A 14,736-nucleotide genomic window follows, 5' to 3' on the forward strand; every position below is an offset into this window, starting at 1 on the left:
GCGGAGCTGGCTGCTGCTCCATTGGCGTTTTCACAGATAAAAATTTTTAAATATCTTTACACTGAAATCTGAAACACTGTTTTTGTATTTAGGAATGTTTGAAGCACTATATTCTCTTTTTTGTAACAACTTCTAAAATTTATGATATTACTTGAGAAGATCTGAATTTTTAATTTAGCTTTATATTTTTTCTAGCCATCATGGAAATAGTATGCAACAAAATAAAATTATTCCCTTTACTGCCTCTGTCTCATCCACTGCCTCAGAGGCAACATGCATATGTTTTTTCTGCTGTTTACCTCTGTACTTCTGAATAATCTGCATCTGTGTGTATATCATTTATATACTAGATGATATCTATCAACTTTCTATTAAAATAGTAGATAAAGATTTTTAGGTCACTTACAACTCCTCATTTAATTATCTCTTGGTTAATTCTATATATAACCAAATGTTTAGATTTAACCGAACTATGTAAACATTACTGGCTACTGAACCAAGCACATACCGTTTATTGCTTAGCCTTACACATTTTTTTTCACCTGAATTTACTAATTGTCTCAAGTTTTTATTGCTTAATTGTCTTTGAACACACACGCAAGCCTTTGCTGCGCCCCCCAGTAGATGCATGAATCTCTCAGTGGAATCTCACACAGACCAGTCCATCAGTTTTGTCCTTGCTGGGCAGTCCCCCTTCCTGCCCCGTTTCAGGTTTGGCTCTTAGACCTGCTGAAAGTAATACAGAATAGTGGGATGCATAATATTCCAGTTCTCGGTACTGTTTTGAAGTTAAGAAGAAAAGGAAACCTTTTTACTTAGCTGTCTGGGAGTGGCAGCCACAGCCTCCCTCCCGAAACTCTCCTGGAAGATACTTTAGAATTCCCGCGTGGGCAGGTCTCTCTCGTCAGACAAAAGCCACACACTAGCCTGGGCTTCCCCTTTGTCACCTATAAAGAGCTCTGCTTTGGAAGCCAGTCTTTGTCTTTCTCTTTCTTGATTTATTACCTCATTTGGGTGGAACACACCTTCCAGGAACTCTCTAAGAATGAGTAAAAGGTAAATATTTTGAGGTTTTATATGTCTAAGAAAATCTTAACTTTTCCAAGTTGAAAATCATTTTCCCTCAGGTTTTTGAAGACACTGCTTCTGTCTTCAGTTTTCAGTGTTGCTGTTGTGCAGGCCTTTCTTAGTTCTGAGCCTTTGTGTATTTTTTCTCCTTCCCATTCCAGAAGCTTTTCCCCCAGAGGTCTGAGATTTTGCAGTGATGTGGTACATTGTTGCAGGCCTTCACCAGAGTGCATACTCAGTGGGCCTTTTTAATTTGTATCATGCCCTTCAGTTTGGTAAATTTTCTTTTATTTCCTTTATTTCCTACCATTTTTTCTTTCTGCCTGGAATTAGTATTATCATATATTATTAGCCTTCATGGGTTGATCTTCTCATTTTCTTTTCCTTCTATGATTGTTACTTTTTTAATAGCACCCTATTCCTTCTCTTACCATCTAGATGCATTATTCAAATGTCTGCTGTATCTTTGGTGCTTATTTTAAAGAATGATACACGGGAAACCTGCTTGAGTTTCTTTTGGGCTCCACTGTAGGGCAGTTGGGTAGATAATTAGCTTTTTGAAAGAAGCTCCCAAATGTCAGTACCTATCGGTTTTTCCTCTGGGGTGCATTAGCGTCTCCAAAGAAGGGCCCTCCCATCTCCTCCTGCCTGGGAAGAGGTAGGCCTCCTGGCTGCTGGTGCTCTGCAGCTGGATGCGAGAACGGGGCTGGGGTCTCACCAGTCATTTCACCGCAGGGAGCCCTTCTGTGTTCAGCGCGACACTTAGCCCTGCCGCCATTCCTGCGTTCTGTATGCTGCCTCCGCCCCTGGGGGCCCCCAGGCCTGAGACCTAAGTAGGTTAAGTTCTCCAAAATGAATAATCTCCCGTTCTCTGCTGAAGTTGGGGGAGGGAACCTAAGTGTCCACCTTTTCCTTCAGCAGCTTCAAATGTTCGCCGCCGCCCCCCCCCCCCCGCCCCGCAACCCCGCATCTCCAGCTCTCACCCCACCAAACATCCTGTCCTAAAGATGGGTATTTCCAGTTAGGAGGTGGGTCTCAGTTTTTGTTTTCTCAGGCTGTTGAAGGCACCTAGCTTTGTTCATCTTTTCCCCTCCTGCTCAGTTCCTGTGCCATACTCTTAGCATCTGCATACAAATAGATGTAAGTTTCATTTAAGATAGAGTTTGATCTGAAAAAAGTAATAAAAAATAGTGGGATCCATAATATTCCAGTTCTGTGTATTATTTTGAAGTTAAGAAGAGGAAACCTTTTTTACTTAGCCCTCTTGAAATGGTAATCATAGTCACGGCCTCCTTGAAACACTTCTAGAAGATATTTTTCAATTCATTTGCATGACGGTCTCAAGCTGGACAAAAGCCACGGACTACTAACTACCTCCTGTCTAGTGGCCTTATATTTTAGGCCCTGCTATTCAGACATTTCTTTTTCCCTCTAGGTTCTACACCAGGAGCTTGAAAAGTCAGCAGAAAGCAAAAATGTCCAATCAGAACAAGAACCTACTGCTAGTAAAGGTAAGAAATCTAAATAGGTTATTCAGTTTTAACATCATCTAGAGTGTTCTTTATGTGCTTAAAAACTGAAAAAAGTTAAATTCTTAGCGTAAGTTTAAGGTATTTTTGACCTAGTGTATGTCCCTTTTCTCTCCCCAAAAATGAGGAAAACATGGGGGCTTTGTTTTTTCTGCAAACAGTTGTTAAAAGAAAAGCTGACATACTTAAAACGCAAAAAATTCTGTAAGGTAAATATCTTTAGATAGAAACGCGGGATATTTTTTAAAATACCCATTTTTACTCCTCAAAATCGTGCTTCATTTTACAAAGCAAGTGGATTTAGAAATCTAATTTTTAAAACATCCCCAGATGAATCTGATTAAATAAATTTAGAAACTGTTGATAAGGAAAATTTATAGTTGCCTTTGTTGGGGGGTCTTAAATGGCTTGAATCTGCAAATTTAATACTGCCTTTTTTTGGTGTAATAATAAAATTTTAACAGCTGTTGCATTATACTAACATTAAGACTCTCCTTCAGTGACAGATGAGCAGAACAGCACTCCTATGAAACCACGTTACCTCAATATTTTGGAAAATGAGCAACCTCTAAATGGTACTGCCCAAAAGGACTTGCCTGCGACCACGGAGTCATCCAGACAGCCCACTACTTTGCCGCTACCTTTAACTGAAATTGAAACCTTGGTGCCTAGAGTCAAAGAAATTAAATCTGCTCAGGAAACTCCTGAGAGCTCCCTGGCCGGAAGTTCTGATACCGACTCTCCGGTGTTAGTGAATGACTATGTACGTGTCATTACCTTTCTGAATGTTTCTGCATTTCGGTTCTGTGCATATTTATTTTCAGGGTAACAATTTCAGCATGTAATACAACTCTGCTTTGTGTTTAGGTTTAGAAACTCAGTTTATTTTTCTCTCTCATTCAAACTTATTTTAAACTTGAAGAGAAGGGTGATAGGAAATTAAGGTGGCTCTCTCAAAACCTAAAAGCTATTCTTTTTTTAATTTTGAGAACCAAAGAGATGAGTTTTAGGTGGCAGCCTGGAGAGGGTCCATGGCACATTCAGGTCTGAAGGATAACAACGCTTGAACCGTCGTCACTCCCTTAGCCCTTGCCTTCTCGACGGTGGTGTTGAGGACACCTCAGAAATCTTCGATCAACCCGACAGTTTACACTGGGGATGGGAAATAAAACAATTTGACAGCGACAGAGTATCGCTATACACTGAATGACGTAAAACATGCTAGAAAATATGCTACCAAATCTGGACCTTTGTATCAATTTAAGTTTATAGCATGCAGTTTATTTTTTGGGTCCTTGGGTTGTATGTGTTTTATATACTTTGTCTTATCAGCAAAAATGAAGGGATTTGTAACAATGTGCTCTTAGGCCTAAGGAATGTATTTCACTTTTTTTTTTTAATTAGTATCAGCTTTTTTGCTGAAGATATATTTACAACTATGATTTTGTAATTTCTTAGAAAAGGGGCTTATAATGTTTCAAAAACATTAGCAGAAAGAGTAATTCTTAACTCCTGTTTTATTGGCTTCACTATCAGTAAAATTATGCACTTAACATTCTTACTAAGTTATCTGTTAGATTTATTCTTACGATCATTTGATGAGCATGTAGAGTTGCTGAATGAAGCACTGCAGTGAAATTAACGTGAAGGTAGAGTATAGAGGGTCTTGAATTTGAATTTTCGGCCAGGACACTACTGAAAGCTTTAGGATAAGAAAGTGAAATGTTTATGGTCATGTTTTTCGAAGGTAAATCTGATGACTGTATAAAATGTCATATTTAAAGCAATGTTAGGAGGCTACGTTATCTTATAAATACAAAGTATGAGTTAAGTGAGAGATGGGTATGAAATGTTGCAAGAAAAAAAAAACATACAGTTTACCCCTGGGTAATGGTAGGAGCACCCAGAAAATCAGAAAAGAGAACTAAGAGAATAAACGAATTCAAGTTTCAGGAAAATACAGTATGAGGTGATCGCAAAAGTGAGTACTAAATTCATACCTCATCTTTCTGTTTGACCCTCCCCAGAGTTGATATTGAAACTCTGTAAATGTTCACTTAGATTCTGCTGGATACATCCCTGATGTTTTCTGTAAACATAGTCAAGAAACAACTGTTCTTCTAATTATTTTGGTCCCAAACATACTTTTTTTCCCTTCAACTTAAGAGAACCAAAAAAGCACAAGGTATGCCCCATACCAACAAGTGTGTAACCCGTCCCGTGAACTCCAGATTTCTGCTTCATTCATAGAATTTGACTATATTAGAAAACTAAATATCATAGAACTACTGATGTGTACAAGAATCCACTTTGTCTCATGGCATGGATGACTTTGATTTAAATCTGGGATTGCCTTCATTAAACATAATTTGTTTCTCTTGCAGGAAGCAGAATCTGGTAATATAAGTCAGAAATCAGATGAGGAAGACTTCGTGAAAGTTGAAGATTTACCACTTAAACTGACAATATATTCAGAGGTATTTGGCTCTCTGTAATTAAACTTACCTTTATATAATAAATATTGTTAAGATGAAAATGACTTTTTTCCCCATCATCCTAAAGGCAGATCTAAGGAAGAAAATGGTACAAGAAGAACAGAAAAACCATTTACCTGCTGAAATATGTGAAATGCAGACTGAAGAATTAGTTGGGAATTCTCAGACACTGAAAGAACCTGGTATGAGTTACCAGTTTTAACCATATCATATCGAAAAATTATTCATTCTTATACCATCATTTTGTTTAGTTTTGTTTTTAATGCACTACCAGTACCTGGAAGATTTAAGCTATATATTGGAAAAGAAACATGATTGTTAAATTTTTAGTTCAGCTTCCTAATTTATAAAATGGTATTTATCAGATAATTTTTTCTATTTTAAAAATCTTTAGTTTTAGCAAAGTAGTATATGCACATGGTTTCAGAAAGGAAGGTGCAAAAGGGTTCATGATAATTGGCAAGACCCCATTTTTTCCATTATTGGTTTTTGGTTCTTTTGAAGGAGTTCCTCTATCTCAAAATCATGCTCTTACAGTTTTTCTTAATTTAAAAAATTGAGGTAATAGTTCTTATCTTCTAAATGAAAAGTGGGTCTTTAGACCTACCTTTCCTTTCAGTGTTCATATTATTTATGGTTTTCTCTGCTTGTTGCCTTTGTTATTTTTAATATGTACTTGGACCTTTGCTAGTTTCATCAACTTTTGTCATTACCCAACTGCTGCTTCCCTTCCACTTTTGCCTTCTCTCTTCAGTTTTTGTCATATTCGTGCATTATTATTAAGGTATTAAACACACATTTTGTTTTTGTAATGTAATAGTTAAGTCTTCTCTGTTTTTCTGAAATGGGTTTATATGAAAATGGTTCATCACAGAGCCCAGCGATAGCCCCAGATTTCCTCCTTCTTGGGAGGAGCACAGCCCCTGGACCACTCAAAGGAGAGCGTTTCTTGTGTCAAAGTCAAAAGATTTTTTGTTAGTGTCTGTCAGTTCATCGTGTTGAATAAAAATCATGTTGAGTTGATTAAAATGATGTAAGATTTTTTTCCCCTAGAAATGAGGTAAAAGAAGGGCAGATCAAATACTGAACCTTCAGTTAAGTTCCCAGTCGTCCGCCCAGTTCCGCTTGTTAGACCCTCAGCGGCGCCGTCTCCTCGGCATCTGGGCACTTGATGGGACCTCCTCTCTTCTGTTCCCTCAGAACCCACTCTTCTGTTGTTGGCCTGGATTTGCTCGTTTTTATAGTTATTTTCCTAGATTTTTTATTATTTTATTTTTTTGACAGAGGAAGGGAGATGGGAAGTATCTGGTCAGTTTGCCATCTTAAAACAGAGACACTCACCTGTTCTTCTACAGCTCTCTCTGTGTGTTACCAGGGAATTGTAGCAAACTAAATTGATATTTCCTTAGTAATAACTTTATATTAAAAGTGAAATTTTAGTTAATGGAAGACAGAAAGATTAAATTCTAGTAAGTAATATCTTAATTCAGTAAGTAATTTATAAGGCATTAATTATTATTCTGTTTTTCAGAAACAGTGGGAGCCCAGAGCACATGAGATGTCTTCAGAGGCTCATCTAACTCTCTCTTTACATAGTCAATGCATATATGAAAATGGTTCTAAATAAACATCTGTTTTGATCTGTATAAAAATGTAAATTAGTTTGACACTGCATTTTTAATAAGTGTGCTAATTTCTGCCCATGGCAGTTTAAAACATTAGAAACTAAGTTCTGGACAGATTCAAGCCTTGATACACTGTGGGGTTTTTTTTTCTTTTTCTTTCTTTTTCTTTTCCCATTGTGGTGTTTGGTAATGTTGAACTTAAGATGTAGTTTTAAATAAAGTTTGGACTTATCAGTAACGTATCTTTTTTGGAAATTATGTTGAATTCTAACAGCAAGTCCCTGTTCTATATAATTAAGCTGTTCAAAGAAGAGCAGTGGTCAAGAGTTAAAGACATACACTATTTTTTTCTCAGTATTTTATTGTTGATGCTGTTGCAGTTGTCCCAATTCCCCCCTTTTTATTGTAAAGTCTAGTCATTATGCCAGGCTTCCAAATAATGCCGGTATTGCTGTTGGGTCTCATGTTCTTTTAGATATCTGCATGTCTTACTCCTGTGCAAGAACAGGGCAGGTTATAAAGGTTTCCAGGATACCTGTGCAGGTACTGTAGAATATAAATATTCAAATTGGATAATAAGTTTAGAACATATGTCCTTAGTACCAATTAGATATTTTCCAGAGTTTCAATTCCTATCTATGTTGCCTCCCTCTACAAATAAAATAAGTTTTATATAATTAGAGAGTATTTCTGCTCAGACAAGTAACATTGTGATTAATTTTAAATGAAAAACCGAGCTCTTTCAAATAGGGAATAATAGAACTGAATTTATGTACCAGAACGCTAAGGTTCTGTGTGCCTTTGGGTAAACTGACTGAGATGCTAGTTTACGACCAAAGTGTGGCTGTTGCTTCTGTGTACAGTGAGCGAGCGAGCTGAGGCGTTGAGTAATGAATCTGTGTGACTCCTTCATCATTAAGTCGGCCAGCTTTTACAAGATGGTTTATCTTCAGATCCCGAACTAGCCATGTACCCCGTAAGGCTTCACAGAACCACCTACCAGTTATTTATCCCAGGTATCTTTTAAGTTTGTTAAAAATGAACTGAAAAGAATTTGGTCAGTATTCCTAGAAAATTCTTACCAGCCTAATACCTCAGTGTGAAACTGCAGTGTCCAGTCAGGAAGACGCCTCTGAGGACATTTACTGTATTGCTACTTAATTTAAATTGTAAGAGGCATATCTCCAACTTTAATAAAACATATTCAGAAAACTATCATTCCAAAATAAGGAATTCTTATCCAATTGGCCTGACTTCAAGGAAATTGAAACAATAAGTTACATTATATGTATACTTCAGTTCTATACTTGTTTTCTAGGTTGTACAGGAAGAGGGGAAATCTTATTTTGGTATTCAAGCCAAGCTTCACATATTATGACTCTCTCTGCATGCATATTAAAGATTGATATGATGGAAGAGTTGTGCTTATATCTTAGTTGTTACTGTAGTACCTATGAACCTTACCAAACTCGGTTATTTGACTTATGTTATAGACACTGTAATCTAGTCTGGTGTTTTCTATTTTAGTAGATAATTTAGGTTTAAAATATGTAGAGCTTGAGAATAACTAGTTTCATGTTTTTCCCTAGTAGCTATTGCTAACAGGTTATGCATTAAATATTCCTGTTTGTCTTAATTTATAAGTTAAAAATTTGGTTAGAAAATGGAGGTAGAAAAGGTCAAAAGGAGAGAGAACCCTACACAGGTTGAGATAATGCCTGAAATAGTGAGCTCGCCAGACTGTGCCAGGTACTCTTTTGTATTTTGTAACATTTCACTTTGGGTGAATGCTTTTTCACTGCTAATAAATGTATATCCTGCATATGACCCTGAATTGCATTTTCATTTAAATGATCATACTTATTCATGCTTTAGGATTTATTCCAGAAGTGTGGCGTATTTGACAGTTTTAGATGTAAAAAGAAATCAAGACATGAAAAATAATGACATATCAACTACCCAGAGAGACTTATTAAACTTGATACTATTTTTCTTACAGTGCAGGTAGGTATGTGCTACTATTTCTTAGTTACAGCTATCTTATATACTGTGTGGAGAACAGTCTTGTATTTATTCAAAATTAGACTGGCATGTTTCTGGCTTATCACTAAACTTTCTTTAATATAAACAAGGTCATTCTTTATCTGTCAAAGAAGTAATTGGCTCTGGATTTCATTTCTCTCACTGTACAAATCTGGTTACCTCGCCACCTTGCTGGGAGAGCCAGTATTTCTTGTCCTTGCCATACAACTCTTAATTGTTACCTTAATGTTCCCCGTCTTTAAACATCTGGTTCTCTCCTTAATGTTAACTGGTCTGGCTGGTTGGCTCATTTTCCATTAAGGCATGGAGGTTAATCTTTTGCTTACAAATGTCTTTGATTCATATATAAAAAGAGTTTTAATCATCTTATCAGTTCATTTCATCTGCCCAGTCTGAGAAATCTCCATCACTAAACCTTTGGGCCAGCAATTGACAGAAAGCTGTTAAATTGGTTATTTTGAGAACTAATCGCAACATAAAGTTTCAGTACCACAGAGGTCTCTCTCATATAATATTCTTCCATTAAGACTTTCTGCGTGTGGTTATCCCTGGTATTTAGGCCTATCAAGTCACATGTAAATTTAAAATAAATGATATTTGTAAATATTGTTATACTGCTAGAAATCCTCACCTTTAATGAACTGTATCTCCCAGAGTATAGCAGCCTGTTTAAGGCCACCTATTGATCAAATGACATCACGAAAGACTTGGAGAACAGGAAGCGCTAGGCCAGCTCACAGGGGCAGCGCTCAGCGTGTGTGTGGAGCCTCTTTCAGGCGGCCTGCGGACGCGGGCGCTGCTCCGTCACCTGTCGGACACTCGGTGTTTTCCTAGAAGGGGAGGATGGGTTCGTCCATCCAAAGGAAGAGTGTCTGTGTCGGTGCTCTGGTGGCGCGTGCTAACGACTGTAAGGCGGCGAGTGTGTCCGTGCTGGAAAAGAGGGCACAGGACAGGGAGGGGGCTCCCAGGGCCACACTTGCTTCTCTGTGGTTTTTGCTTAACAGACATTCCTTTCTCACGTGTCCTGGCTCTACATTGTTTTTGTTACTGTCCCCCTTTTACCAAAGGAGGCAGAGTCTGAAGTGTTCTTATAGTGGATCTTAAGTGTGGCGTTCTCCCACGCTGTCACTTTGTCCTTCTCGTTATCTATCTTATTCTCTCTCCTTTTTTCATTCCCTCGCTCTTACCCCACACACCCCCGAAATGTTTACGGCAGAGATGGAGTAATGGAGTTTAATTAAGCTATAAGATTAGTATTTCAGATAGCTTTTTGGATTATATAATTGTTTCACTGTGGATTATATATAGCATATGATTGCCCCTTGTCTTTTTCTCCTGATCTTTATATCTACCCCCACCAGCTGTCGTTTGGATCATACAGGTGTTCAGTAGTTTAATTTCTAATAACCCTTTTTTATAGTCCATCATTGAATTCTACTGTATTTGAGTAAACTTTCTGGTAATAGAAAAATAAGGTATATTTCAGAATGTAAATGTCTTCTGATGCGTCAGTGCTCATCTTAGGTTTTCATATAGAAAATGTCTATACCTTCTAATAGATTGTCAGGATTCAAAAACTCAGCTTATATAACATTGTGTATGTACGTCAGCTTTTTTTCTTACAAGTATTAGCATTCATTTTTAATACATTAGAGCCCTTTTGCTCTTCAGCGTAAAATTCTTTCACAGATAATATTTGAGCAGTATTACAATAAAGCAAAGAGCATTACTGTGACATTTCGAAACATCATGCACAAACCAGTGTTGCTGCCTCGGCCAGAAGGCACAGTTGGTTGGAACAGTCGGTTCCGTACGCTAAAAAGGTGCCGGTTTGATTTCCAGCCCGGGCACGTCCCCAGGTTGCAGGTCTGACCCCTGACGGGGCGTATATATGGGAGGCAGCTGATCAGTGTGTCTCACGATCAGTGTGATCGGTGTTTCTCACATCGATGTTTCTCTCTCTCTCTCCCCCCTCCTTCCTTTCTTCCCCACCTCCCTCCCTTCTCTAAAATCAAGAAAACATATCCTCGGGTGAGGACTTAAAAAAAAAAAACACTGATGCTCTTAACCCCCTCTGTCCCTCATTTTCCTATCTGCAAAGTGAAAGAATTGGCCTGGATCTAAGGATGCTTTTAGTATTTACATTTTATCAAATGGTAATTAGCTGTATCAAAGGAAGATGTACAAAAAGAATGAAAAATGTAAATCAGTGACTAAGCAATTGTACAAATGTCGGTGTTTATTAAAGTCTCTGAACAAGAAAGTGCTGAAAATCAATAGTCTCTATTTCATGACAAAATTGGATGAGGGTTAAATTACAAGGATCTTTGTGACCGCAACTCGTGTCAGTCGCCTCAGGGTTTGCAAGGCCCTGGCCCGCTCCCTGGGCGTGGTGGCACCGCCGCCGAAAAGGTGGTCTTGTTACTCTTCACCAGAGGTCTTTCTGGGGCATGTTCCTCAATCCGTACTGCGTAGCATGAGAGAAGGCTGCGACTCATAGGGCGATACTCTTCTTCCTATTCCCTCTAGGCCACTGATGTTCAGCCCGTGTGCCACAATAATTTTTAAAATGTGCAATACCTGGTTTTAGTCAGGGGCTCTGATCTCTTTTTCCCTTGGATTGTCAAACTTAAAAATTACATCAGCCAACACAACAGCCGTCTGGTGTGAATACCCTCTCAAACCATAAATATATAGGCCATATAATACAGTTGCATCTTAGTGGTCATCTGATTGCCTAATTTTTGGTACTAGAAATCCTTATATCCAGGTATGGGCGTCTGATTTTTAAAAGTCACTTTGGAGCAAAAAGGGTAGGTAATTATTATTATTATATTTTAAATCAAAATTATATTTTTTTGTCGGATTTGGTGAAAAATACATTTTTTGGTGTGACACGGAATTTGAGTAATTAGTTGAGGTGTGCCATAAGATGAAAAAGGCTGAAAAGCACGGCTCTAGGCTTTGTAAATCCTGTCAGATAGTCCCATCCCTCACCTTAAGTGATGTTTTAAGTTTGCCAGCCTTGAAATCCTAGAATTTCTCTATGGTGACATTCAAGACAGTCATATGGCAATATATTCCTATTCTGTTCATAGTTAAACATTGGCATTCCTCAGGGTTTAACCTGTGGATCCTTCCGTCTGGGAGGAGCTGCGGTTGCGCATCAGCACACCGGGCTGGTTACAGTGGGTTACGAAGTGGTGGGGATGAGTCACGTGAAATTGTACCCGCTTAGTCATAAGCTGAGTAACCCACTTGTACGCCTCTTGTAATTTAACTCGGTCATATTCAGCTTTGATTTCTCCATAATAACCCCCACCCCCAAAAGAACACATTATGTGTACACGCACTCTGCATACAAGACTGCTGGCACGACTTCAGTGACTTTATTGAATGTCATGAATACAACTGACATGGAAATGAAGTGGATACAGCCATGCCGACTGGCATGCATTTCACAGTTAATTGTGAAAGAAAAGTTCAGTTAGCATTTTTCATAAATATATTGATTTCTGAAAAATATTTTTAGTAACTAGTTTTTAAAAAACGCACTGATCAGAAGAAAAAAAATCTCAAACTCTATTAGTGGGTCCTACGCAGTAAAGTTTAAAACAATGGGTTCAGCTCTCGTTTTCCACAAGCCTGACCTGTTTGACTATCAATTCGCAGAAGCTGGAGCTCAGTTTTTGAAGCTAACTTCCTGGGGTTTCTGGGAGATAGGGTAATTATCAAAAAGGAAACACTTCCATTCTGTGTGTCAAACACTGCCTTGCATTCTGATTACTTCACGAACCCCCAAAAGTACTCCTACTCAGAGTCAAAGGCCCAGGTATTGTCCACTAAGAAATAATACAGTTGAATGTCTCATCTGCCTCCAAAGTTGGTGAAATAACATTGCTGTCGCAAACAGGAAAGACAATCGTATGTTAACTTCAGTAGCACAGAAAAATATACAAGTATGTAGATAAAAGTGAAAAACAATAGGGTGGGATATGTACCGTAACTATTACCCGGATGTACAGAATTCCTCATCCTCGGAGACTTGCTTTATTCCATGGAAGTGGATCCCACAACAGTTTGCCCATCCCCGTCCCCAGATAGCAAAGTGAAATGAAACTCGGCAAATTGTAAACGACTGTCGTACTTCACTTAAATTATGTGCCAATGAGAACAATCAACTGTTTCTGCACGAATAGCCTGTGAAGTGTAAACGTACCAAGACAGACAAGCTCCTGCCTCAAAAAGAACCTGCCCCGAGTCTTTGACTTTGGTCAGAGGCCAGACAGCTGCGGTCGCGGGCCGTGTGAGCTCCCACCTTGTCAGGTGTGTTCTGAAGGCCAGATGTTCGCTCACCAGCCTATACAAGGGTCTGGGCAATCCCGCAGGTAAGTTTCAAATTGACCTTTGGCGACGTCCATCAAGGTCGTGAATACAGTCAGCTGAAAACAATTATTTTTACTGTAAGCATATTTTCAATTCTAAGCTGTCCTGATTCATATTAACATGACTTGTAGAACGGCTTTATGAAGTTACCTAATATTAAGTAATTCACATTTAATATTATATAAGTATATAAAATAAACTTACATAATATAAAGATCCAAGTAATTTAGTAAGTAAGTTAATGATTAAGGAAAACATTTCAATAGATGGCCATTGCAGGTTGCACACACACAGGCTCGGGAGAGAATCTTCAGTGCTTCACAGGGCCTCATCCCAGAGCAGCGCAGCTTCCCCACCAGCGCGGTAAGACTGACTGCACCTTCGATTTACATTGTAAATCAAAGTCACGCAAGGCCTAATGGTGTGCTATGGAGTAGGAACCGGTTAGCTTTGGCTGTCCTGACCCTTAACAGCATATGCAGCGGTGCGGGGGCGGGGGGGGGGGTGCACTATGCAGGCATGCAGACTAGTATAAGGCGCACAGAATCTGAACAAGCACCCTGAGCTCCCACGAAGGGGACGTGGGCTTCAGGAGGGCTTCCTGCAGGAGCCAGGCTCTGATCTGAACGCTAGCGGCAGGAGGAATTTGTTCTGGCAGAGGAAAAGGAGGCTTGCTGAGGTCAGTGAGGGTTAGGGAAAGGGACCAGAGAAGACAGAATCAATGGGGAAATCATTCTGGGTGTGTGTACCCAGAAAACACAAGAGGGCCCTGCTAGCAAACTGGATGCTTAGGAAACCTGGTGCATTTTTTAGTTATACTGTGAGGAAAAGACAAAAGGATGTAATAAATTTTAGGAGAAACCGTAATCCACCAAGGCACAAAGCTGTCTTAAAAGTGGGCTTCAGACTTTCTTGGGGTCAAGTTTTAGGTGCTTGTAGTATACAGCGTAAGATATCTGATAGGGAGAAGTGAAGACTAAAATCCTACACTTAATTCAATGCCATGTAAATAAAACTTGGGACAATACTCTGACCAAATTGGACTCCTCAGCTACAGTGGTCAGTTTCCTTGTCACATCCCAGCAGTTACTACTTTAGTCACACAAAAAACGTTTTTAAACATCAGCCTTAAGCTGAACATGACTTGGGATTCTAGCTCTGTTTTTCTCCCAAGACAATAGGGGAAGATAAAACACAAAGACAAAATTCTTTCCTAAAAGCAAATACACATTTTTAAGCCTTGACCAAGAGCTCAGTTGGTTAGAGCATCGTCTCAATATGCCAAGGTTGCAGATTGGATCCCCGATCAGGGTGTGTACAAGAATCAACCAATTAATGCATAAATAACTGGAACAACAAATTGATATCTTTGTTGCCCTCCCTCCTATCCCCCCCCCACTTTCTCCATTACCCCCTCTTCCCTTCTCCCTCTAAAATCAATAAAAAATTTTAAATACCTTGTTGAGGACAGGTTTTGTTGACAGGATATCATACATGGTTGGTAATGAGATTTTCTAAAACACAAGAACAGTTCAGCATGTTAAATACAGATGTGAACAGCCTTATGCACAAAAATGGGTCATTAGAAGC

General features: G+C 38.8%; 2 protein-coding genes across 2 annotated transcripts in view; one reads left to right on the forward strand and one right to left on the reverse strand.

Moving 5' to 3' along the window:
* Positions 1 to 6,744, forward strand: part of PCM1 (pericentriolar material 1) — an 82,775-nt gene extending 76,031 nt beyond the window's left edge. The window contains exons 37-41 of the mRNA XM_054566132.1: positions 2,504 to 2,579; positions 3,104 to 3,360; positions 4,982 to 5,074; positions 5,160 to 5,274; positions 6,624 to 6,744. Of these exons, the coding sequence (XP_054422107.1) occupies positions 2,504 to 2,579; positions 3,104 to 3,360; positions 4,982 to 5,074; positions 5,160 to 5,274; positions 6,624 to 6,649 (567 nt within the window). The 3' untranslated portion in view covers positions 6,650 to 6,744. The remainder of the gene's footprint in view (positions 1 to 2,503; positions 2,580 to 3,103; positions 3,361 to 4,981; positions 5,075 to 5,159; positions 5,275 to 6,623) is intronic.
* Positions 6,745 to 11,024: 4,280 nt separating this feature from the next.
* ASAH1 (N-acylsphingosine amidohydrolase 1) overlaps positions 11,025 to 14,736 on the reverse strand; it is a 31,104-nt gene continuing 27,392 nt past the window's right edge. The window contains exons 13-14 of the mRNA XM_054566133.1: positions 14,604 to 14,660; positions 11,025 to 13,202 (exon numbers count right to left, since the gene is read on the reverse strand). Of these exons, the coding sequence (XP_054422108.1) occupies positions 13,113 to 13,202; positions 14,604 to 14,660 (147 nt within the window). The 3' untranslated portion in view covers positions 11,025 to 13,112. The remainder of the gene's footprint in view (positions 13,203 to 14,603; positions 14,661 to 14,736) is intronic.

Source organism: Pteronotus mesoamericanus, unplaced genomic scaffold (genome assembly GCF_021234165.1).
Source record: "Pteronotus mesoamericanus isolate MK-2021 breed Mesoamerican mustached bat unplaced genomic scaffold, CSHL_Meso_final contig_169, whole genome shotgun sequence".
Lineage (NCBI taxonomy): Eukaryota > Metazoa > Chordata > Mammalia > Chiroptera > Mormoopidae > Pteronotus > Pteronotus mesoamericanus.